This window comes from Thermobia domestica, chromosome 12 (genome assembly GCF_964235325.1).
Source record: "Thermobia domestica chromosome 12, izTheDome1.hap1.1, whole genome shotgun sequence".
NCBI classification, from domain to species: domain Eukaryota; kingdom Metazoa; phylum Arthropoda; class Insecta; order Zygentoma; family Lepismatidae; genus Thermobia; species Thermobia domestica.
The window spans coordinates 170,212,614-170,237,464 of record NC_137465.1 but is presented as its reverse complement, the minus strand read 5'-3'; the positions used below and the strand labels follow the sequence as shown (position 1 = coordinate 170,237,464).

Below are 24,851 nucleotides of genomic sequence, written 5' to 3'. Positions count from 1 at the left end.
ATGAGATACGCTATTAGGGGAAATTTTGAACCCCTCTCCCTTAGAATGGGTATTTTCCAAAAATCTTTCCTTATCCCTTACCTTCGTGACGAAAGGAGTATTTTCTCCAAATTTCACATTTTTGCTTTTGGTAGTGTGGACTGGGCGATGATGCGTCACCTACTTGTATTCTTTTATATAATAGTATAGATTTGCAGTGAAGTGAAAGACAAGAAAAAGGAAGGGTCAGAATTTGTGATTCAAATTGTCGAGAGGTAGACCGCAAATACCTACCTTATTAGGCCCTCGACGAATTTGAATATATCCTAAAACCTTCCGTTCTAATCAAGCTGTGGAAGTAACAAAGTTTCATGATGTGCAATTCTTGTTTTAGTATTGACGTCTTCATATCTTTACTGGAATAAATTTAAAAAAAGAAAAAAGAAGTGATGGGATCTCCATTATGTTCCTGTTCTATGTCTTGTTTTCCGCCAAAATCCTTAGGTTTTGAAACAGGGCATGCAAACAGGTTCATCCCCAAGAAAAGATTAATCAAATTTCAATGGATAACCTTAATGTAAACTTTACATTTCTGCAAATCTTTAAGTTAGATATTAAAATATCGCCAAATGATTCTGTAATACTTGATAGGGAGCTGTGGGTTATTTACTTTGCGTGGAGCATTTAAGGCTACAATTCATGTAACAAACTGGAGAATCGTTTAATTTTTAAGAGCTTTATATACTTGCGTTATTTAAGAATGTAGCATCACCGGCGTACCGAGTACTCTCGTATAGAGGGTCAGAAAATGTTCCAGTGAAAATTTGTTCTGTGTTGGCTTGAAAATAGTAGTGCTGCTCATACGAACCATTGACATTTATCCGTATATTGTATTGTATATTCGGGCCGCGGTGGCTGTGGTAGAGCGTGCACTTTGTATAATTACTGCTACAATCTAAAAGCCTAGTTCAAGGGAAGTTTTGATTTTTTCCAATACGTAACGACCACCTCCCTTGAACTCACTTCTTGATCCCTAATTCGAAGTCCTAGCAACCTCGAAAGGAATCGAGAAGGGAATCTATCGCGCAACGGAAAAATATAATAATAATAAACGAAAACGGAAACAAAAAGAATGAAGAACCAGAAACTTACCTCCGGTGGATGCAGATTAGAAGGGAGAGTAATAGCTCCACTCAACTCCCTTTAATAAAGCTCAGCTTAAACATGTACGTATATATGAATATTTTACCTTAGTTATATTAAGTACTTTGAAAAAGAAAAAAAAAAATCATTTGAGATACTATTTATTAACAATGCTTCAACTCAGACTGGTGTGGTAGTTAACCACACTACTACAATTAACGTAAGGTGCCAGCATATTCATTATAGTACCATAACATTGTGAGAAAAAAAAAAAAAAAAAACTTCAATAGAACATATTTAGAATTCTGTCTGTCAATCTCATATCCCATTTGTTTACAATATCAACCATTATTAGATTTTATTGTTAACTTCTTCTTTTTTCTTACCAGAGAACTGTCCATAGACCAATAGTCGAAGTAGATTGTATTGTAACTGTTAGAAACTATTACCTGACACTTCGTCACACCACTTAAGAGAAACAACCATATTGCAGTCGCAGACAACTAAATAAAGTTAAGAGTTTCACATCACTCGTCATAGGTACGACATAATAACAGAACAAAGTGATTCTCGCTTGAGCGAGCGTCAGCTGAAAGAAGTGTTACCGCTTCCGGTTCAGTTCAAGTGCCAAACACAATCAATAAAGGAACGGAGGTAATATTTACTGACATCCCCGTTCGGCAGCTCCAACCATGGGCGCATTCTACTATCGATTATAATGTAATGCAATTTATACGAAGTCAAATATAGTACACTTGACGTCTTAATCCCCACTTCAGCATAATAGAATTTCCGTTCACACATTTCGCATAATTCAATATGCCGTAGCCCCTCAAATAGTAATGTGTACAGCCGAACATCCACTGGGCAGACACAGCAACTAATGACTCGGACGTTTAGTAATAATGTTCCCTTTCGGGCGGACAAGTTAGGTGGACAGTAATAATAGACAATACTAGACAATCTGGATTAGGTAGACAATGGACACGATAGTATATAATACACTTCATACAGGACAATTGGATGAGACTTTGTATATATATCTATTAACTAGACAACATTGGACGAATGGACGAGATATACATATATTTCTTTTTATAGACAGACAGTTACTGAACAAACAGCAATTCGACATAACGTAGTTAGAAACACTAGCAATCTAAGCAGAGGGACAACGTTCAACTTATTACTGTAACATATGATAACCGAAGGTGGACAAACTTTGGAGAACTATAGATGCTATTCAGACAATCTTCGTCAAATGGCAACCTTACCCATGAAATCACTTGAACTGTAAACACATATAGCAAGAAGCACTGATAAATACTATCAATATATATATATTATTATACTCAAATTTACTCAAATTGGAGCTCTAATAGAAAATATTCCCATACATTTCTAATACGGTTAACTCAATACTTAATGAACTTCACAACAGAGAGAGAGAGAGAGAGAGAGAGATTTACGCTACGTACGACTTACATAATGAGAGGGCTGGCTAAGACTATTCGAGGCCGCGCACAGGCTGGGCCCCCATGGGAGAAGGTTTCCCCCATAGGAACTCTTTACTCGGACATTGTGCCGTGTATAAGATACACTCGTGAACTATACATTTTCGTACTCACAAATATTAATTTATACTTCTGAAGAACACCAGTGCTTTCGTTATCTTAACTCTAATAAACAACTGTAGATTTTATTCTAACTCTGATAAACCACTGTAGCTAATACGAAGAAAGAATAGTTTTATTCAGTAGGTTCGTGTTCCAAAATAATTCAACTGAACTAAATATAGATATATCCGTTGACTTTTGGCAGTTCGAGTTTTACTACTGAAGTTTCCCAGAAAACAAGATTAAGTTCACTTTACTTCAAGGCTCACATGCAGAATAGTCATTGTAGATAGACTTAAAGTTAGTCACGTTACCTGAAGTGCTGCTACTAGAAGAAGTAATTAGGTTTTACGCCATTATTCAGCTTACACAAGAATCACCATGTGCGGGATCAACTTCCACCTTTTATATGTTAGAATTATCTCCCTTCCATCCAAAACCTCGGGAGAATAACGTTCTCACTATAATTTCACTCCTTGGAGATTATTATTATGCAGAGTAAAACGACGAACTCGCTCTCCGTCCATCACAAAATAAAATTTCTTCTAACAGAAGAAAGAAAATTACGACGCCACTCTTGTTCGGCTTTTGGTGAAGTACACAGAATATATAAAGACAGTCGTTTCACCGCTTCGCTTCTCTCTCATTCCCGCTGTTGGAAATTTTGGTGAAACTTTTATTACAGCTTTATTAAACAAAATAAAGATAATTCGCATAGAATATAGATATTCATGAACAAAATATATAGTAAGAAAGAATACTACAACCTTAATTTGAACTATAAATCAACGTTATAAACTGGCCTCATTCCGTAATGCTCCTATGCCTGTATATTCTCCTACTATGGGCGACTCAATAGAAGAAGAAGAAGAACATTGATAAGCAAACTCAAGAGCAGTTTACTAAGAGAACCAACGTCTAAACACAACAAAATCTGCATTTCAACGCAATGTTTGCGAAAGTATAATAAACATAAGGATACTTTAAATTGCCCTATTATAAAATTACGATAATAATATGAGTAATATAATTCAAAATTCACATTGAGACTATTAACTTGACTGTAACAAACAAGGTATGTTACAGTTCTCACCGAGCCTTGGAAAAGAAAAAAAAACTTTTTTTCTTTTGAATTTATGACTCGATACTTAAGAAATGAAGACTATATGAATATAATTACAAACAATATTTGTTTAAACTAAATCTTGATTAGGATGTTTAGATAATAATTCCCTCCGCTTATCCGGAGAACAATCAAATATCTTTAAGTTTTGAAAATTTTGAGTACCTACTGACTCACCAGACAAGTTATGCAAAACTGCACAATTCTTTAAAAGTTTATGAACCAAAAAGGGTCCAATAAAACAATTAAGATACTTAGAAGTTTCTTTCTTAATAGCTGAAGAAAGATAGTGTGTTTTAACCATCACTAAATCTCCTTCTTTTAATTTTACTTCTCTTCCAGTCCTCTTTATTTTCTGACATTCTTTCTTAGGGTTACATATAGAAGTTACTATATGCTTCCGGGCTTCTGATTCCTCTTGTAGTTCAGGAGGCCACGGGAATGATCGCTTAAATGCTTCTGTAGCAGAATACGAGAGAAATAACTCGGCAGGAGTTTTCCCAGTACTACTGCAAATGGAATGGTTCAGAAGATCTTGAGCCACTTTGATGACCTTACTCCAATTGGTTTGTTGAGTATTACACTCCAACCGAAGAATTCGATTAATTTCCTTATGAGACCTTTCAGTTACTCCATTCGCATTTGGCGAATAGCTAGACGTTTGAAGATGCTTTATATTATGTTGATGACAAAAAGAATTCCAGAGTCGTGAGGTAAATTGTGAACCTTTATCCGATATGATTACCCGAGGGTATGGAAAAGAATAGAAGTATTTTGTTTGAGGACAGAAATAATTTCTTTAACATGTGCTGTGCGAAGAGGTAGGTAGACAACAAATCTAGAATAAATGTCAATAATTGACAAAAGATAGTAATATCCATTACTACAGGGTAATTTTCCGACCAAATCTATTCCTAACTTATCATGAGGAGCTTGAGCTTCTATTTGACATGCTTCCTTAGCAATGATCCGATTAGCGAACTTAGTCTCAGCACAACGAGTGCAATCTTTCACATATTTCTTTATAGAATTTCGCTGGTTACGCCAATAGAAAAGTTTACGACATACTGACAAGCATTTGTACACTCCAAAATGGCCTCGCAGATGAACTGCTTCAACAATGTTATCAACCAGACATTGTGGCACAATGAGAACCCATTGATTTGTACGAACATTCTTACGATATAGAAGACCTTTATGTTCTATGAAGTCAGAGACTTCCGATGGATTAACGAGAGATTCCCGAACTTTCTGACAAAATGGATCGTCAGATTGACCTTGAAGGAATTCCTCACGATTAAGAAAGGAAAAGTCAAGATTAGACAACAAGTTAACCAAGAGATGGGTACTATCTCCAGGAAGTTCCGGAGGATATCTACTAAGTATATCAGCAATGAAATTGTCTTCTGATGACACATGTTGGAATTGTAGATCGTATCTTTGAAGTTTTAGAATAATACGAGTAGTCCTAGGATCTAAACTTTTCATGGTAAACGCATGCGTAGCTGCTGCGTTATCGCAATGTACAACCGTCGGACGACCTAGAATATATTGCGAGAAATGGTCGCAAAGAAAGAGAATAGCTAATACTTCTAGTTGGAAAATGGACAAGGACAGCTCATGTGGCTTTACCCTTCTACTAGCATAAGCAATAATGACTGGGGACGATTCACCTTCAAGATATTGCGCAAGAAATCCTCCTAAATTTTCTCCACTGGCATCTGAGAAAATATGGAATGGAAGTGAAAAGTCAGGCTGGCTAAGAGCCGGTGGTTGACTTACCAGTTCTCTTAGTTTGTGAAATAACTCTAATAAATCAGGAGTGAACACAAACTTCCTATCCTTTTTCAACAAATCATATAGAGGAGATGTTAAAGCAGAGAAATTAGCTATGAATTTTCTTCTCCAATTTACTAAACCCAAAAATGCTCTTAATTGCCGTTTGGTTTTCGGAATTGGGAAACAACGAATGGGCTCATTATGTCGAGGATCAACCTTGATATTGTTTCCACTGATAATGTGTCCTAGAAAATGTATTTCGGGTTGGATGAACTGACACTTTCGAAAATTTAATGAGAAATTGGCACGAGCAAAAATTTCAAAGGCCTTTTCTAAATGTTCGAAGTGGTCTTCGAGGGAAAAACTAGAAATTAAAATGTCGTCTAGGTAGACCGTGGCAAAAGATTTAATAGTCTGATCAAAGAAAGAGTACATGATATTCTGGAAAATTGAAGGTGCACTCTTAATACCCATCGGTAATACACACATTACATATTGATGACCTGCGTATACAAAACTAGTACATGGATATGATGTGGGATCTAACCCAATTCCATAGTATCCAGAAGAACAGTCGAAATAACTAAAATATTTCGCCTTGGTTACACGGTTCAAAATTTCGCCTATGGGTTCCACCTGAATTTTCGGCGCCAAAACCTTCTGATTTAGAGCTCGGAGGTTCAAAACTGGACGTACTCCTCCTGACGCTTTACGTACGCAGTGTATCGGATTACGATACGGAGAAGGTTGTTCCCTAGCTAACCCAAGCTTGATCCAGGTTTGAAGTTCTTTCTCAAAAGCAGGTTGAAGTGCTTGGGGAACAGGATAGTACGGTCCTACTATCGGTTTTTCATCTATTAATTGAATTTTATAGAGTGGTGCACGCACCCGTCTAGGATACTCCGAAAATAAATATCGGTACTTCAAAAGAATACTGGCTAAACGTTGTTTCGAATTTTCATCTAAGTCGATTCTCGACTTAATGTAATCCTGAATTTCAACCTCAGAAACATTAGGCTCTGGATCCTCTGATGAATAATGTTCAACAGGATTCATCGGAAATTTCGTAGGCTGCTTCACTGACTTTTGAGGTTCCTCAATGGTTGAAGTCACTAAAGTATTCTTATCCGTCCGTTCAATAGCTCGAACTGGCCATGTGGGTGAAGAAACTTCCACACGATTCGACGAAATTCCAACAAATAATACTTCAGGCCTTATAGTCTGTAAAGAAATCTGAGTCCCAGACGAAGTTTGGAGTCTAACTTCATTTTTACCTCGATCAATAATACCATTGAATTTATCCAGGAAGGGACATCCTAAGATAATATCAGTTCGTAAGTATTTCATTACAAATATAGGAGTTTCAAAAAGGTGACCTTGAAAATTTAAATTAAAAGTTTGTAATCCCTGTACTTGGAATTTTTCTTTTCCCGCAAAGGCTCCTAGAGTGAGTCTAGTATACGGATGTAGCTTGGCCGTTGGGAAAGTTAATTTTAAACGTTTCCATACTTCCCAATCCATTAAATTCAGCTCAGCGCCGCTATCCACCGAACACCGCAGATCTATGCCCGCAATGTTCTCTTTTATCATGGGTGAAGGGGAAAAATAGTACTCAGACGAGGAACAGACATAATCGTCTTCGACTACAAAATTAACATGAAATTCTAAAAACGGATTTGTAGAATCAGAAGAGTTTGACGAGGTCACTGTGCAAATACTTCGAAAGGGGTCTTGTCCTTCGCAGCTTGCCTGCCCCTTTCTCATTGGCAGCTGCGAGTCATGTTTTCCGAACTGGTTACCTGTTCTCTTGAATTCGGAGACCCTTCACTGTTACTGTTAGACATCTGTCTAGATCCATCATTTTCTTCTACTCGATCGTTATTATAACTATTATTGTTATTGTAGTATCGATTTCCATTATTTCGATACCGATTTCCTCTTCCTCTAAATCGTCGATTGCGATTATTACCTCGAAACGAGTTCTGATGGTAATTATTATTATTATAATTATTAAAGTTCTGAGAATACTCCGGGTTCCTCTTTTCAGTTTGACAACTGCTATCAACCGTTTTATTCTGATTAAAGTTTTGGTTAGTTTTGATAACCTTCGCCTGTTTAATAAATGATCTCTTCCTAGAAGGAGGTTCAAACTCGGTACGCGGACCGGTAATCGAAGACAAATTCCCAATCTGAATCATCAGATCGACTAAGTTCTGACTTGGATTAACAGATAATAATCTTACATCATCGTAAGGTAAGCTTCCCAAAATTAATCCTGAAAGTTCCTGAAAGTTAGGATTTTCGGTAATGTTATAGTACATTTCAACCAAGAACCAAGAAAATTCTAGCAACGAGGAATATTTATTTTTGTCATACTTTAAAGATTGGAGATACCTTTTCTGCATCAGCTCGGTCTTCTCATTACAATATTGACTTTTGAATAGCCGGATACAATCATCAAATGAACGGATTTCATGTAGGACAGACTGAATCCAGACTTCAGCTCCATCTCTCAAGCAACTTTGAAAAGCTCTAATCTTTTCAAAATCCGAAACGGAATATCGATCTATACAACGTTTGAAATTTCTGAGGAAAGCTCTAGATGCACCCGGACGAATTTCTCCACCAAAAGTAGGAAAATAAGTAAGATCCTTTAGTGAGATCTGTTTAGATTCATAATTATATTGCTGACCAGGAATCCTAGACCATATAGGACCATTGTCAAAAGGACTTAAGTTAGACACATTATAGAAAGGTGTAGAACACTGACTTAAAGGGTTGATTGGATTACTAATGGAACTACCCCAACTGGGTTGATTGAATGATGAGTATTTCGGAGTCGAGTGACTCGAATTCCAATTAGACATAGTATAGACCGGAGAACTACTATTGCCAAAGATAGGCACGGTATTTCTACCAGTACTTGGAAACGTATCTAAATTAAACGGGGACTTCATTGTCGGAACACTAGGGATAGGTTTAGAAAAAATGAAATGAAATCTTTAAGTTTAACGTCCCACGGTTATGCCGGTTAGGCTAAAGGAGACGGTGATAATGAGAGATGAGTGAAATGGTGGAATGAAGAAAGTGGGAGGAAACGGGAGAACCCCGAGAAAACCCACGAGCACGGTGTTCGTCCACCACAAAGTCCACACGGCGCGAGTTGGGATCGAACCAGGGACCCCAAGCACCGGAGGTGAACGCTCTAGGGATAGGTTTAGAAAACCAGGAAGTATTAGTTGCTGTAGTAGTACCATTAAATAACATTCCATCCGAATGTGGAATCGGCTGATCACTATAATCAAACCTACTCTTTTCAGCAGACGTCCTATCCTTTCTGACATCTGTGAAACAAACTCTTTTAGGAGCAACACTATCGTCTCCCCCTTCAGTCTCACTATTTATTTCTTTCGAAGCCGAAAACTTCGCTCTAACTTCCTTAATTTCCTTCTGAAGCTGCTCATAACGAAGCTCAAGTTTTTGTTGCAAAACAGAGACTCTTTTGGTTAAGCTTCTCTGTTCATCACAAACCGATTCGAGAATAGTGGCAGTAGTTTCATATCCTTCTTTAATCGAAGTTATCTCCTTGCTATTAGTATCAACTAATTCAGGCAAATTTCGCAATTCACCTTGCAATTCTTCCGCTTTTTGATTTACTTTCAAGAGGTCACTCTCGACAATTTGCAGTCGAGCCTCTTGTTCTAACTGGGATCCAGTTATCACATTTATTTGTTCGCGTAGTTTGTTCGATTCCTCGACTATTTCTTTGTGTGCTTCTAATTTGACTTCGTTAATTTTCTCAGCTAAGATCAAAATTTCATCATGCTGCCTATCAAACTTTTCATTAAGCTTTTCGTTTTGTCTGTCCAGTTTCTCGTTCTGCTTTTGTAACTCTTCGCGTTGTTCACCGAACTTTTCTTGTAAGAACGCAAATAAACGCATTTCCATTGAACTCTCTGACCCACCAATAGGGGACGAAGTAACTACAGAAAATTTTAGAACATCTTGTTCTTCATTTTGGTTGGACTTAACCAAGCCACCATTTTCAAAAGATTTTTCGATTTTCCCATTTCCATTTGAGGGTTGGCAACCCTGACAAATCCATTGGTACGAATCCCGACTTATTAATTCAAACATACTATCAGATTCTTTTATCCCGACACAACGGAAGTGATACCATCGGGTACACTTTTCACACATGACTGAATCTTCCCGTTCAGCAGTTTCTGATATTACAGACTTAAAACTTTGATTACAGCACGCGTATTCTCTATCAGAATCGGAGCTAGCAACACTGCCCCCAACTGAAATTCGCTCAGACGTTGACATATTAACAAGTACACAACAACACTATCACAAAATATATCACACAATATATAATATATCAATACAATAGAATACTTCCCTTGGGAGAAACCAACACCAGTAACCCCACCAGTGCACGTCACTGAACAGTCTGCCTCACTCTCATTTTCTTTCTCCTCTCTCTCTGTTTTTTTTTTTTTTTTTTTACTCTCCTTCCATCCACAATCCTACCGTCAGAAAAATCCTTGGCTGGTTCGCCAAAAATTGTATAATTACTGCTAAAATCTAAAAGCCTAGTTCAAGGGAAGTTTTGATTTTTTCCAATACGTAACGACCACCTCCCTTGAACTCACTTCTTGATCCCTAATTCGAAGTCCTAGCAACCTCGAAAGGAATCGAGAAGGGAATCTATCGCGCAACGGAAAAATATAATAATAATAAACGAAAACGGAAACAAAAAGAATGAAGAACCAGAAACTTACCTCCGGTGGATGCAGATTAGAAGGGAGAGTAATAGCTCCACTCAACTCCCTTTAATAAAGCTCAGCTTAAACATGTACGTATATATGAATATTTTACCTTAGTTATATTAAGTACTTTGAAAAAGAAAAAAAAAATCATTTGAGATACTATTTATTAACAATGCTTCAACTCAGACTGGTGTGGTAGTTAACCACACTACTACAATTAACGTAAGGTGCCAGCATATTCATTATAGTACCATAACATTGTGAGAAAAAAAAAAACTTCAATAGAACATATTTAGAATTCTGTCTGTCAATCTCATATCCCATTTGTTTACAATATCAACCATTATTAGATTTTATTGTTAACTTCTTCTTTTTTCTTACCAGAGAACTGTCCATAGACCAATAGTCGAAGTAGATTGTATTGTAACTGTTAGAAACTATTACCTGACACTTCGTCACACCACTTAAGAGAAACAACCATATTGCAGTCGCAGACAACTAAATAAAGTTAAGAGTTTCACATCACTCGTCATAGGTACGACATAATAACAGAACAAAGTGATTCTCGCTTGAGCGAGCGTCAGCTGAAAGAAGTGTTACCGCTTCCGGTTCAGTTCAAGTGCCAAACACAATCAATAAAGGAACGGAGGTAATATTTACTGACATCCCCGTTCGGCAGCTCCAACCATGGGCGCATTCTACTATCGATTATAATGTAATGCAATTTATACGAAGTCAAATATAGTACACTTGACGTCTTAATCCCCACTTCAGCATAATAGAATTTCCGTTCACACATTTCGCATAATTCAATATGCCGTAGCCCCTCAAATAGTAATGTGTACAGCCGAACATCCACTGGGCAGACACAGCAACTAATGACTCGGACGTTTAGTAATAATGTTCCCTTTCGGGCGGACAAGTTAGGTGGACAGTAATAATAGACAATACTAGACAATCTGGATTAGGTAGACAATGGACACGATAGTATATAATACACTTCATACAGGACAATTGGATGAGACTTTGTATATATATCTATTAACTAGACAACATTGGACGAATGGACGAGATATACATATATTTCTTTTTATAGACAGACAGTTACTGAACAAACAGCAATTCGACATAACGTAGTTAGAAACACTAGCAATCTAAGCAGAGGGACAACGTTCAACTTATTACTGTAACATATGATAACCGAAGGTGGACAAACTTTGGAGAACTATAGATGCTATTCAGACAATCTTCGTCAAATGGCAACCTTACCCATGAAATCACTTGAACTGTAAACACATATAGCAAGAAGCACTGATAAATACTATCAATATATATATATTATTATACTCAAATTTACTCAAATTGGAGCTCTAATAGAAAATATTCCCATACATTTCTAATACGGTTAACTCAATACTTAATGAACTTCACAACAGAGAGAGAGAGAGATTTACGCTACGTACGACTTACATAATGAGAGGGCTGGCTAAGACTATTCGAGGCCGCGCACAGGCTGGGCCCCCATGGGAGAAGGTTTCCCCCATAGGAACTCTTTACTCGGACATTGTGCCGTGTATAAGATACACTCGTGAACTATACATTTTCGTACTCACAAATATTAATTTATACTTCTGAAGAACACCAGTGCTTTCGTTATCTTAACTCTAATAAACAACTGTAGATTTTATTCTAACTCTGATAAACCACTGTAGCTAATACGAAGAAAGAATAGTTTTATTCAGTAGGTTCGTGTTCCAAAATAATTCAACTGAACTAAATATAGATATATCCGTTGACTTTTGGCAGTTCGAGTTTTACTACTGAAGTTTCCCAGAAAACAAGATTAAGTTCACTTTACTTCAAGGCTCACATGCAGAATAGTCATTGTAGATAGACTTAAAGTTAGTCACGTTACCTGAAGTGCTGCTACTAGAAGAAGTAATTAGGTTTTACGCCATTATTCAGCTTACACAAGAATCACCATGTGCGGGATCAACTTCCACCTTTTATATGTTAGAATTATCTCCCTTCCATCCAAAACCTCGGGAGAATAACGTTCTCACTATAATTTCACTCCTTGGAGATTATTATTATGCAGAGTAAAACGACGAACTCGCTCTCCGTCCATCACAAAATAAAATTTCTTCTAACAGAAGAAAGAAAATTACGACGCCACTCTTGTTCGGCTTTTGGTGAAGTACACAGAATATATAAAGACAGTCGTTTCACCGCTTCGCTTCTCTCTCATTCCCGCTGTTGGAAATTTTGGTGAAACTTTTATTACAGCTTTATTAAACAAAATAAAGATAATTCGCATAGAATATAGATATTCATGAACAAAATATATAGTAAGAAAGAATACTACAACCTTAATTTGAACTATAAATCAACGTTATAAACTGGCCTCATTCCGTAATGCTCCTATGCCTGTATATTCTCCTACTATGGGCGACTCAATAGAAGAAGAAGAAGAACATTGATAAACAAACTCAAGAGCAGTTTACTAAGAGAACCAACGTCTAAACACAACAAAATCTGCATTTCAACGCAATGTTTGCGAAAGTATAATAAACATAAGGATAATGTAAATTGCCCTATTATAAAATTACGATAATAATATGAGTAATATAATTCAAAATTCACATTGAGACTATTAACTTGACTGTAACAAACAAGGTATGTTACAACTTCTGGTGCATGGGGTCCTTGATTCGATCCCATCTTCCGCTAAGTGAGCTTTGTGGTGAATATGGTCGACAGACACCGGGTGCGTGGGTTTTCTCGGGATTCTCCCGTTGCCTTCTACTTTCTTAATTCCACCATTTCATTCATTTATCATTATCTCCTTTGGCGTAGCCGGCATAACCGTGGGACGTAAAACTTAAATATTTCATTTCATTTTCTATTGTATGCTCTAGGTGTCAGGAAAGATAAGAAAGCTCCGAGCTCTTCAAGCTATCAGATCGTGTTTTATTCCTAAACTTACATTTTTAAAACACTTGATTCAGAAGTAGAACTTTTCCTTACCGAATTTCAGACTGACTCTCCCGTCAGTTCATTTCTTTACAATACTTTATTGAACGTGATAAAAATGTAATGCAAAATAAATTTGTAAAACCAGAAGTTTTTAGTTCTTCGCGTTCATATATAATGTGAATTGATGCGAAAAATGAAAGGAGTCCTCTTTCTGTGAAAAATATTGACATTAGTTTTGCTGGTCATACTGACTAAGAATTGTCAAACAATAATGGATTTGGACATTTTGGATTTTCGTCGAAATTGCAGAAAGTGTCTGCAGAAATTCGTATGATTCTAGCTTTCTCGGGTGACCTTGAGGAAATGCTAATACTCGTTTTCCAGAAGCAAATAATCAATGACAAAAAAGCTGAAGACAGGAAAATAAAGATCCTTCTAAACGAAGGTAAGAAGACTAAAATAATGGAAGATATGTGCAATATTGATGAGGAAATAAAGCGTTTAGAGAAGTGAAATAAATTACATAAACTATTGATTATTTTTTCTAAAGATATGTTGTTAATATTGAACAACCAGTTTTGTGTACACACATCCACCCTTTTTCGGTAAATGTCTCCCTGACTTTTCGTTTCATATATGACAAATTACAGACTCAAGTTTAATTTCTTTATTTGTGCAGGAACTTTTATTAGGTAAGTGTCTCGTAGTTTCATAATAAAATACTTGCATTTGTTTTTACATTCATTTTTCTACTTGATTAGGGAAAAATATATTATGTATCATCGTTATCATGTTTTCTCAGTCTTGCTTTTCCATCAACATGAGAAAGTTTATATTGCCAATTACATATCAGGGAAATTTAAGAAGTTATGGGGAAAGTCCGACAACTCTTTCGCTTAAGATTTGTCGCTACGCTGTTGCCACAATTGCCGGTCTTTAGTTACACCTACCCTACAAAGATCCTGCTTTGTATTATTATCTTCCCTTCTTCTAGGTCTGTCCAAAAGTCTCTTTCAGCTAGACTTCCCGATTACGACTGTGTACCCCTTGCTTATTACCCATGTGAACGACGTGAAGACTTCTCGTCTATTATCCATAGGATATTCAGTAACCTGTTGCTATTGTGTATTGTATAGCTTTCAAGATTCATCCGTTTCTTTATCTCTCTTCGCGTGTTCCAACGATTTATTATTGTAAAACGCTATGTGCGAGTGAGAGGACTTCGTTTTCTCCTAAACTATACTGTACTGTTCAATAGGCTCTTTATGATGCGCTTTCAACAGACTAATAATTCCTCTCGTGATAACTTGCTACCCTTAATTTTATGTGAGAAGTCGTGGGGGAAAAAATCAAAGTAGTAACAGAAAGCAAAATCTTTAGAACTTCGAATTAAAATCTGTAGATATTTTCCCCCTCAGTATATTACAATGTACGTATAATTTTTATGATATTTAGCTCTACGATTAGGATCTAAGTAGCGACTTGGTATGGTTTGTGATTGTTATCTTATTGAATTATTTAGCTGTTAGTTTTCTAATTTTTCTTAATATTTTTAGGTGAAACCCTTAGGAGTCATATGGGGAAAATTCGAACAGTATTCCGCAAAAAATACCATAATGTTCGATGACATCAGAAGAAACTTCCTGATGAACCCACAAACCGGACTGAAAATACGACCATTCCGTCAAGCACACTTAAATCGTGATAAAGACCAAGAACTATTGCGATTGAGCCGATATTTGAAGCAGATTTCAGTGTTGGATGATTTCAGTACATTGAACCATAAACATTGGGAGAGGTACAAACCACCGAAATCTAAGAAAACCAGTGAAGAAACCAAACCTGATGGCGACAGCTAGCGTCTGAAGTAGTTTAGTACAAAATTGTAAATTATTATGATGTGTTGATTGTTGGTTACTAGTTATTGAATCTGAAACTCGTCGAAGAAGAGTGCTATGTGCGAGATATGTTCAGGATATGTACTGTCGATTCGTATAGGATTTAAGCTGTATATTTTATTTTTGTATTTGTTTATTTTATGTTTGTAAGATATGGATCGAGAGCGAATTGGAATATTCTGATGTTCTGTGAGCTGCACTTTAGATGCAGGAGTAAAAACTTGTTCTTGCCGCTTTTCGTTTCAGTTTAATTATACTATATTTCTGCTACCTGTACGAATAATAACTAATTATATCAAATACAAGTGGTTAGTAAACTCCTGAGTATAAAAGACGCGTTCCAAAATAAATCTCATTCTAAATTCTAAAACTTAAGATGGAAAAATCGAAGTGTTTAATTAGTTCAAATTGTGTTTTAAAAAATCAAAATCCGATATGAATAAATCAAGTAATCTATTACAAAATCGATTTAAAATCAGCTGCATTATTCTTTCTACACTTAAAAAATATACATGTTCATTTTGGTAAGTTATTGGCAAGTCATTATTTAGTTAGAAAAAATCAACGGCACTACAAATCTTTTAATTAAAAGTTTATGAAATGGCTGCGGTCTGCGGCTTTGTTACCGTAATGCTGAAGAGGCGATGCAATTTTATTACTTTATGTAAACTTTTCGTGACTTAACTGTTAGAAACAATGTAAGGTGTATGAATAAGTTCTGTTGTAATTTAGATATTAGATAAAAGTTGTACTCTCTGGATGAAATCTTTTCAACCACTTACGCCTATTAGCGACGCTGGACTAATGTCAACATCCGATAGTTCAGTGTGTAAGAGGCGGCGCTTTCTAAACGAAGTACCCTATCCATACTAGAAGAATACCGCTAATAATACCTTCGAGAAGAAGCAAAGTGTAATTAGTACAAATAAATAAAATTAATAAATTTTTTAAAACATAATTATAAGAAAAATGAACATTTTTAAAGATCTTGAAGGTATTAAAAAATAACGGGAGTATGTAGTTCTTTGGTTATGTATCTCGCACTAAAATAAATATATAGATAGAAAAAGTAGCCACAAGTTCCATCAAGCTGTCAAATGTTAACAGCACTAACAAATTATTTAAAGCTCGAATAATCAGAGAGTTCTTGCCTAAGGATTGGATTAGTTACTACAGTCTTATTATAACTCTGTTAAAAACATTGGCCTTTTCTGAAATGAAGACGACCAGTCAAACAGATGTTAAAAGTTTTCGTTCTCTTAACCATCTGTACAATTAAACATTTCAATAATTTTTGATTAAAGAGAAAAAAAAAAAAAAAAAAAAAAAAAGAGTCAAAACGTCGCAAAAGTACTAAACGACCGAGAATGCGAGATACATTAACGTTTTTGTACATGGCAGAAATTCAAGAAGCAGGACGATCATTCCATCTGGGATTAGTTTGTACTAATAATAGTCTATCAGACGGCAGTTTTCTTTTCGCACTTGAGTGTAAAGGTTAAAATTTTTGACATAATATTTCATTGTAGAGAGATGTGGCATACTAATGAACTTGCCTTCTGTATCTATTTCAGTGTTTGACAAGATAATAATACGATATTTTGAACAGATCTCGTGCAATAGTACACGAAGGTGTTTTTTAAATCAACGTCGGTGAATACGATTAAATTACTTCTGTGCACTCTTATATTTCAACTGTGATAGTAAAACCTAAGTAGACTATAGTAAAATATTGAAATTTCTATTACTACTGGTAATCACGATTGTTTATAGACTGCGGTAATCGTAACGGTTGCTTGAATTTGACAATACATTTTTGCACGTGAAAGCAAAGAAAAAATGTTTACATGTTTCTCCAGTTACTGAAATTTATTCACTCGCTTCATACTTATGCAAATCAAAATTTTTTTATAAATTTTACCTGTAGAAAATTATAAACAAAATGGTAGTGATTTTAAAAGTGTAAATGAAAAGCTCAAGAATTAATTGTCTTGAAAACGGTTTTGTACAATGTTTCTTTCATTTTTTTGTTACAATGTCTTAAGATTAAAAACTCTAGAAAGCAGCTCTTTACGCTTATTTCGTTTCAGTTTCAGAAACCTTCAGTTACTCAAGTCACCTCAAACAAGTGATTTTTAAGTTGTATTAGTCATTTCTTCTTTAAGACATCTGTTTATTCATATGGAATATGTGCTGTGCGTCATTGTATCGTGCGAAGTTCGGTCATATGAAGGATTTTCTGAAAGACGACATATTGAATATATATTCTAGTGCCAGTGATGTGGTTTTGTGCTCTGACTATATACGTAACCAAAGCGCGTGGCGATTTCTCACGAAATTTTCTAACAGCGACGTCGAACTCGCAAGGAAGATCACGAAAGTGACGATGTCAACAAGTGGCTGGCTCCATCTGATTCTTCTTGTGCTATTGAGTGGGAACATAAGTCCGGGTCCTTCAGTGCTCCCGATATTGTAAAAATTTGAGGTCGAATAAAATAACGGATCATGCTATTCATTTACCTGAGCTTAAGCAACATGTTTGGTTTTCCTGTGAAAGCTGGTTAAATGACATGGTATCAAATGACAAATTCTCCTTATTTGAACGGTTCGACATCTATAGCCACAGAGGGAGATGAGTCGTGTGTATAAACAAGTTACCAGATGAAGAACAGATCTCCAAAGTGGCTACGAAATAATTTGGTGATATAACTAAATGGAAGCTTCTACCCGACTACATATAGGTGCACTTCCATCTGTCCTAGAAGCCTATTGGGACTTCAGGGGGAGTTACCAACACGGTGATATAATTCTATATCATGAATTTAATTTATCTACAGAATGGTTTACAATTACAACAGACATTACAAAGTATTCTCAAGATTTCTGGTTCATGGACTTCTTTATTCATGTGTTGGAATTGAAACAACATAACGTGTTCAAAAGAAGAAAATTAATCTAGATTGTTTTCTCCTCAACAACATGAATTGTACCACAGTTGAATTTCTTTCCTTCAGATCATAATTCTTTTTTTAAATGTCCTCTTTCTCTCTCATTAGTGAAAAACAATTGTCTAGCTGAAAACAAAACCAATTTTCCTTCCCCCTAAGGCGAAATATGCTGTGTAGTAGATCCTTTACCCTGGTGTTCACTAAATGGTTCAGTGAATCACGTATCTGACCTGTTTTTTGATATCCTCAAGGGTTTTGAAGGATTTTGTCCCTCTGGGAAAAATAAACAAATGAGGAAAATTTCCAACGTTGTTTGACGATGAGATTAAACAGCTACTTAAAAGCAAGCAAAGAGCGTGGAAGCTCTGGAAGGAATTTCCAAATAAGTATACTTATCAAAATATCTTCAATATTACAAGACATTTTATATATATATAGCTGAAAGCACCTATAATTGTCGGGTAGTAATTAAGAACCTTTTTTTTAAAAAAAAAAAAAAAAATATCTTGTTCCATTGCCCGGGAATTATCCTCTAGTTCTGTAAGTACGCATAACAAATATGTAATGTTGGTTGCATACATGGAAGTCATTTTTAGAAACCGCTTTTGGTATAAAGGAGTTTTGGAAAATTAGACAACTTGATTAAAACTCAAATGAAAGGCGATATTTTACAAATATTGTAGGTTTCACTAGGCAGATAAACTTATTGAAAATGTTAAAATTTTATTCAAAAATGTCAAAAAAAGAAACAAATGTCGATCTTATCGTACTTATACACGGTACTTGGCGTTACTAAATCTCCAAGATAGGATTTTCTTTTAAGACAAAAATAAACGATATATTTCCTCAGTAATTTTCTGCTCGTGACTGGTGCTGCCATTCACGTCATGTAGTGACGAAGGAATGGATTAGGAACACAATACATAAATGAAACAAGCATAATTATGAATGTAGTTTTTTATAATACTATAAGTAAAAATATATTATGACTTATATGAATTAAAACTCAATATATTATAAAACAATTTTTGTATACAATCTTTGCTTTACGTAACTGGGAACCAATTTACATATAAAAAGTGTTACAAGTATTTAATTTTAAATTTATATAAATTTTCACAAAACAAACTTACATCATCATCGATAAAATTGGTATTGTTATAGTATAAATACACTATTTGTGATGCTCAGAATAATTATTAGCATTAGAAAAGCTGTTTATTTTACAATTTTTGTCAATATGTACTGTAATTCTGTAGTGTTCGTTCAGTAGTCTGCCTTATCTACACAGACAAGTCCGATTAATACTAGATATTTACACAAACTAATCTCCGGTCAATAAACTGATTTCCTCTCGTCTCTTCTCACATAAAAGTTAATTATTTTTCTGAGTAAGGACTAGTTATATAATGGTATGAGGGGAGATTGAAAAGAACGCACACAATCCTATTCTTTTTGCAGGATGCAAGTCAGCAGGCAGCTTGTTTTAAATTCCACGCTAGATATGGTATAACTGAATCGTCTGTTAGCTTCGTAGTAGAAGTAGCATCAAAAATAAATATGAAGCGTATCCTCTATAAAGAAAGCACAACGAGGTATGTTCCTATAGGCTAAACGAAAAATCGACTGAAATTCAAAGATGGTAAATGCATGAACCGTAGCAGCATTGCAAGATGTGCAAATTCTTTGAAGAATACTGCGTAAGGCTTACCGTTTCGCCTCATTCCGATCTATTTTAACAGCTAGAATACCAAGTATTGTCGAAGAGCTTGATGATTCGACCGACAGATTCATCTGCGCACTTCCCAGAGAAGTTCAACCTGTTATAGGTATATCTTCGTTCACAAAAAGCGAGACTGTCTTCCAGAGACTAGGTATGATTGAAAAAAAAAAAAAAAAAAAAATCCTTCTCTCGGATTTATAAGGATCTAGGGTAATTTTCCGGGAGTTAGTCTCAGGTTCTGAAATGAAATGAAATCTTTCGGTTTAACGTCCCACGTTATGTCGGTTAAGCTAAGGAAGACGGGGTCTCGGTTTTTGTGAACAGAAATATACAAAATATGATATTATGCATAACGAACTGAACTTTCGGAAAATCAGTGTGTGATAGGTGTCCCAATAATCTAACAGAATAGGACAGAAGGGCCAAAGAATAGGATTCTTGGATCGCTTGGCAAATGCATATGAAGAATATGACTTTCTGAAGATAAAATGACGAGCGATAAATTCTAGGTGTTCAGTATCCCAACACAAAGCACTGTTTATCGTGCAGAAACATTCCGGTTCTCAAGGAATTCAGACACACACACACACTGTTCAAAAAGTCCTACCGTAGACAATATTAGATGCATGTTTAAAATTAATATTATAATACTGTAGAAAGACTTCGGGTTCGACCTTCCATGTATTACGAAGTTATGCTCTTTAGTTACTAAGTTATTTTATTCGAACTGTAAATTCACATTCGTTACAAGTACTGAAGATTTATACTAAATTTGATTTGAAGTCCATTGCCTCCCCTTACAAGAAACAATTATTCTGTTACCCATTTTTTTCAATGTTATCTCTACGCAACAGTGATATGTTGGGAATCTTTATTGATTTATATATCCCTCGTTTCATTTTTCCTACAGTTTGAGGAATTTAGAATGAAATTATTTTACCTGTGTACAGTGTACATGGACTAATCCATTGCATATGTATATAGTTTTGCATCATCTATGAGGTGGAGGTTACTTAATAATGTGAAGTGTTTAGTATTGACATTTTTTTTCTCAATTTATATTGAAGACGACGATTCGTTGAAATAGTTTGTCACCGTCTTCAGTATTATAGGATACGTAATTATAGCATAGTTTTTAAAATTATTCTATTACAGTACTCCGGGACACAAGACGTTCTCGCGGTGTTTCTTTCAATTCGATCACTTAACTGCAATTATCTACATTAATTTGTTATACAGCATTATAGTATGCATACGAACTTAAGTCATGCCCTTTGTAAAAGAGAGTCGTCCAACATACATGCTTCAAGTGTCAAACTGCTTCATAACAATGCCCGGTTTCAGATTAGCAATACGTCTGTGCCGAAATTTGGCGGAAGTGTTCCAGCACCGTGGTTTCTTCAGATTTCTATCTCTAAGTCCCCTGAAATGATTCATTAACGGTCACTGATTCGACTTGTTTAAAAAGTGCGACTCTCGTCCGGAAGTGGTTATATATTCAGTAAACGAACTCCTACGTACAAGGAATAATAAAGCTGGTGCTACACTGGGAGAAATGTATACTGTAAAATAGGAGAAATCTAGTTTCATTGTGTGTTATGTTTTGAATTGGCTATCTATAAAACTTTTGGGAGGAAAAATATTTTCAATCTCCCCTCATATAATTAAAGCTAGTATTGCACTTTGGATTAAAAAAAAATATATATATATCGTCATTTTATAAATATATAACACGACAGACAATGAAACACAACTCTACCTACTGTTCCTTTCCGCATTATCGACCTCTGACGTCAGGATTGACCATCGATAACATGTTTTATTTTACTTGCTGAAGTCAAACTAGTTTTATTTTACTACTCGTCATAAAATTGGAAAGCTTTTCGAAAGAACATCGATTTTTTTGTTGTAGTTGTTGCTGTATTAAACAATGGAACGATAATGCTGAAGACTAGTATTCTTATCCTTTTAATTATCTATACATTGTCGATACGCAGTTTTGGCTTGAGAGCTACCTGTCTATATAGTACCTTCACACGTTGCTTTCTAAACGATCACATGAGCACTTTTTATCATACATAATTCTAGAGACCTTTTGTACGATAAGAATATTTTTTTCTTTAATTTCTTTTAGACTATTTGAAATAAATGCTATTTAATTAGTCAGAAATGTCTTGTATCTAGCAGAAAAGGAACACTTTAGTAAAGAGAGAGAACAGCAGGCTTAACTATTCAGGAACATTCATACTCAGCATACAATTATAACAACAGCCACAAGATGTAATCAACGACTGCGTGTGGAAGCCAAAAATAAATAAATAAAATAAAAACGCTATTTTTTTTTCAACCTTTGTTAAGCCACCAAGAGAACCACGTGATATGACGAAACGTGAGTAAAACAAAGCTGTTCATTGGATGTTCATCCCCCTCACTGATAGCACACAAGCCTGATTGAATAGATCATGTAGAACAACTAAACATAACTGTGGATATTCAAAAATATAATTAAAAAAATAAGGAAAGCCTGCTACCCTTACCTCATTCACATCACACATTCAAAGAAAGAAAGAGAAAAAGAACTACGACTCTGTCCAGCAGCACTAGACAAAAAATTATATTGACTTCCTGTAAGCTTTTTATTTGCTCTCGCTGCCCCTGTTCCTGATAGTTGTGTGTGTTCAGCATGTGTCTACTTGTAGACACTCTGAGCTGAACACAATGGAACATAAAAAAAACCTTCTCTACATTAACCTTCATGAATTACATGAGTAATTCCACTGGTCCCCAAACTTGTCACGGAATTTCTTATGCTCGAGTGTATCTAGATCTGCTGCCACTCTCTTCATTGACGACCTAAAAAATATAACAATAAAAACTATTATACAAAGTAATCAATTACAGTATAAATGGACGGAAACAAAATAAAAGGTATCGATGATTGACGATTAAGCTTCCTAAAGGGTTTCAATTTACTACATGTTCATTGATAATGTTATTTGGAAAACAGTTTCTACAAAATGGAAAACGGATATGACTGAAAAATAACTGTTAAGGATTATCCTTAAAGTTCGTTACTGAATTGTCTATGTCTTTGTGTGTCTGTTATTTTCGAATTTTTCAACTTGAGACCTCCATTCGATACAGCATCAAACACTATCTGAAAGAAATGACGGAATTTTTCGCGTAACTCTTACCGTTCCCGAGTTATTGGGCAAAAAAAGTTCCGATTTCAGGAGAGTTAAGGAGCCATATTTCAGGAACAGTATGTTATAGAGAGATGATATTGGTGTTGATCAATACCTAAGAGGATGGTGAACATTTTGGTACCAAATAGTAACCGGTACTAACCGGTTACCAGCCAGTAACCAAATAGTAACTGGCCAACTAGCCACCGTTCCCCAGATGTTAGTAAAAAAAAAAAAAAAAAAAAAAAAAAAAAAAAAAAAAAAAAAAAAAAAAAAACCACGAGAGATTTAAGGAGGCATATCACGGGAATCATAAGTCATAGAGAGATGATATTTTGCGAATTTTACAATTTTGAGCCGTCCATTCTGAGCATGTGTCTTTATGAAACAACATATGGTAGAAAGTTTTAACAGAACCTTTAAACAAAACATGAGGAAAAAATTGAGTACTCTCAGGAAATTATATTACAAGAATTGTTTAATGAGTATAATAATACAGTACATAGAACAATTGATATAAAGCCTGTAGAAGTTAATAAGAAAAAATAATTCTTTTTAAGTTCGTTCTGGCAATGCTCTTGGAGTATTCTCAACTGGTTTGTTATATGCTAAGAAAATTTTGAAGAATTTATTTACTTTATTGAGTTCATTAATTAGCTGATTTGAACAGAAAAGGTTAAGACAACAATAAGGAACTGTTAGGTACTAATAATAGAATTGTTGGTAAGACGAAACACTATACTTACTTGTTAAATATAATCTTGGAAAGACGCTTGTGCACTGTGTTTGTCCTCGCTTTAATGTCAGTCAGCCCTGGATATTTGTTGACTTTCTGCTTTTGTTTCTTTACTCCCTTTCCCTTTTTCCTCTTCTCAGGCAATTTCAAGTTAATACCAGTCGCATGCTGAAAAAATACTACAATGTTAGGAAAAAAAAAAAAAAAAAATACACCATATATAAACCCCAAAATGTATGTATCTGAAATAACAACAATTGTTTGAAAATCAAATGAAATAACATTTTGAAAATTTAAGTCCTACGGTTATGCTATATAGGTTAAAGAAAACGATGATGATAAGAATGAATAAAATGGTAGAATGAAAAAAAGTGGAAGGAAAGGGGAGAATCCCAAGAAAACACACGCACATGGTGTTCGTCCATCACAAAGAATATTTGGCATAAGCTGGGATCGAATTAGGGACCGCACGCACCAGAGGTATACGCTCTATCACTGAACCATCGCGTCCTCCACCAATTGTTAGGGAGATTTAAAATATATACAATAAATATCTTCATGATGTATAGTTTCAAAGAGTCAAAGACCCCTCGCATAATATATATCAAATGTATCTTTTGACATTGGTCTATGTAAAAAAAAAATGCATGCAGCAACTCTTGGTTGACGGGATGTGTCACTGTGAATAAAAAGCTTCTTACAAAAATAGTCACACAATTTTTAAAGGACATTTCGACCGAATGAAAGTCTTCACTGTTTTAAAGTTCAGAATATTTATTCACTTTCGTTTCTTTAATATCAGAATGTATTGTTTAATTTCTGCACATTAAAAACAAACGAATGAATGGAAAGATTGCACACACACAGAAGCAACAACAACAAATGTTAGAAGAAAATAATGTTAACAGAAAACTCAGCTTCATCAATTACTTTATGGATTGGATTCGATATAACTGAAAAGTCTATACCT

The 24,851-nt window shown here is 35.2% G+C and overlaps 2 protein-coding genes across 4 annotated transcripts in view; one reads left to right on the top strand and one right to left on the bottom strand.

Moving 5' to 3' along the window:
• Ublcp1 (Ubiquitin-like domain-containing C-terminal domain phosphatase 1) overlaps window positions 1-16,620 on the top strand; it is a 36,722-nt gene extending 20,102 nt beyond the window's left edge. For both annotated transcript variants that reach the window (XM_081734393.1, XM_081734392.1), the window contains exon 5: window positions 14,948-16,620. In XM_081734393.1, the coding sequence (XP_081590519.1) occupies window positions 14,948-15,250 (303 nt within the window). In that variant the 3' untranslated portion in view covers window positions 15,251-16,620. The remainder of the gene's footprint in view (window positions 1-14,947) is intronic.
• A 3,447-nt stretch (window positions 16,621-20,067) lies between these two features.
• Window positions 20,068-24,851, bottom strand: part of LOC145666822 (UV-stimulated scaffold protein A-like) — a 60,191-nt gene continuing 55,407 nt past the window's right edge. For both annotated transcript variants that reach the window (XM_081734391.1, XM_081734390.1), the window contains exons 13-14: window positions 23,892-24,049; window positions 20,068-22,813 (exon numbers count right to left, since the gene is read on the bottom strand). In XM_081734391.1, the coding sequence (XP_081590517.1) occupies window positions 22,714-22,813; window positions 23,892-24,049 (258 nt within the window). In that variant the 3' untranslated portion in view covers window positions 20,068-22,713. The remainder of the gene's footprint in view (window positions 22,814-23,891; window positions 24,050-24,851) is intronic.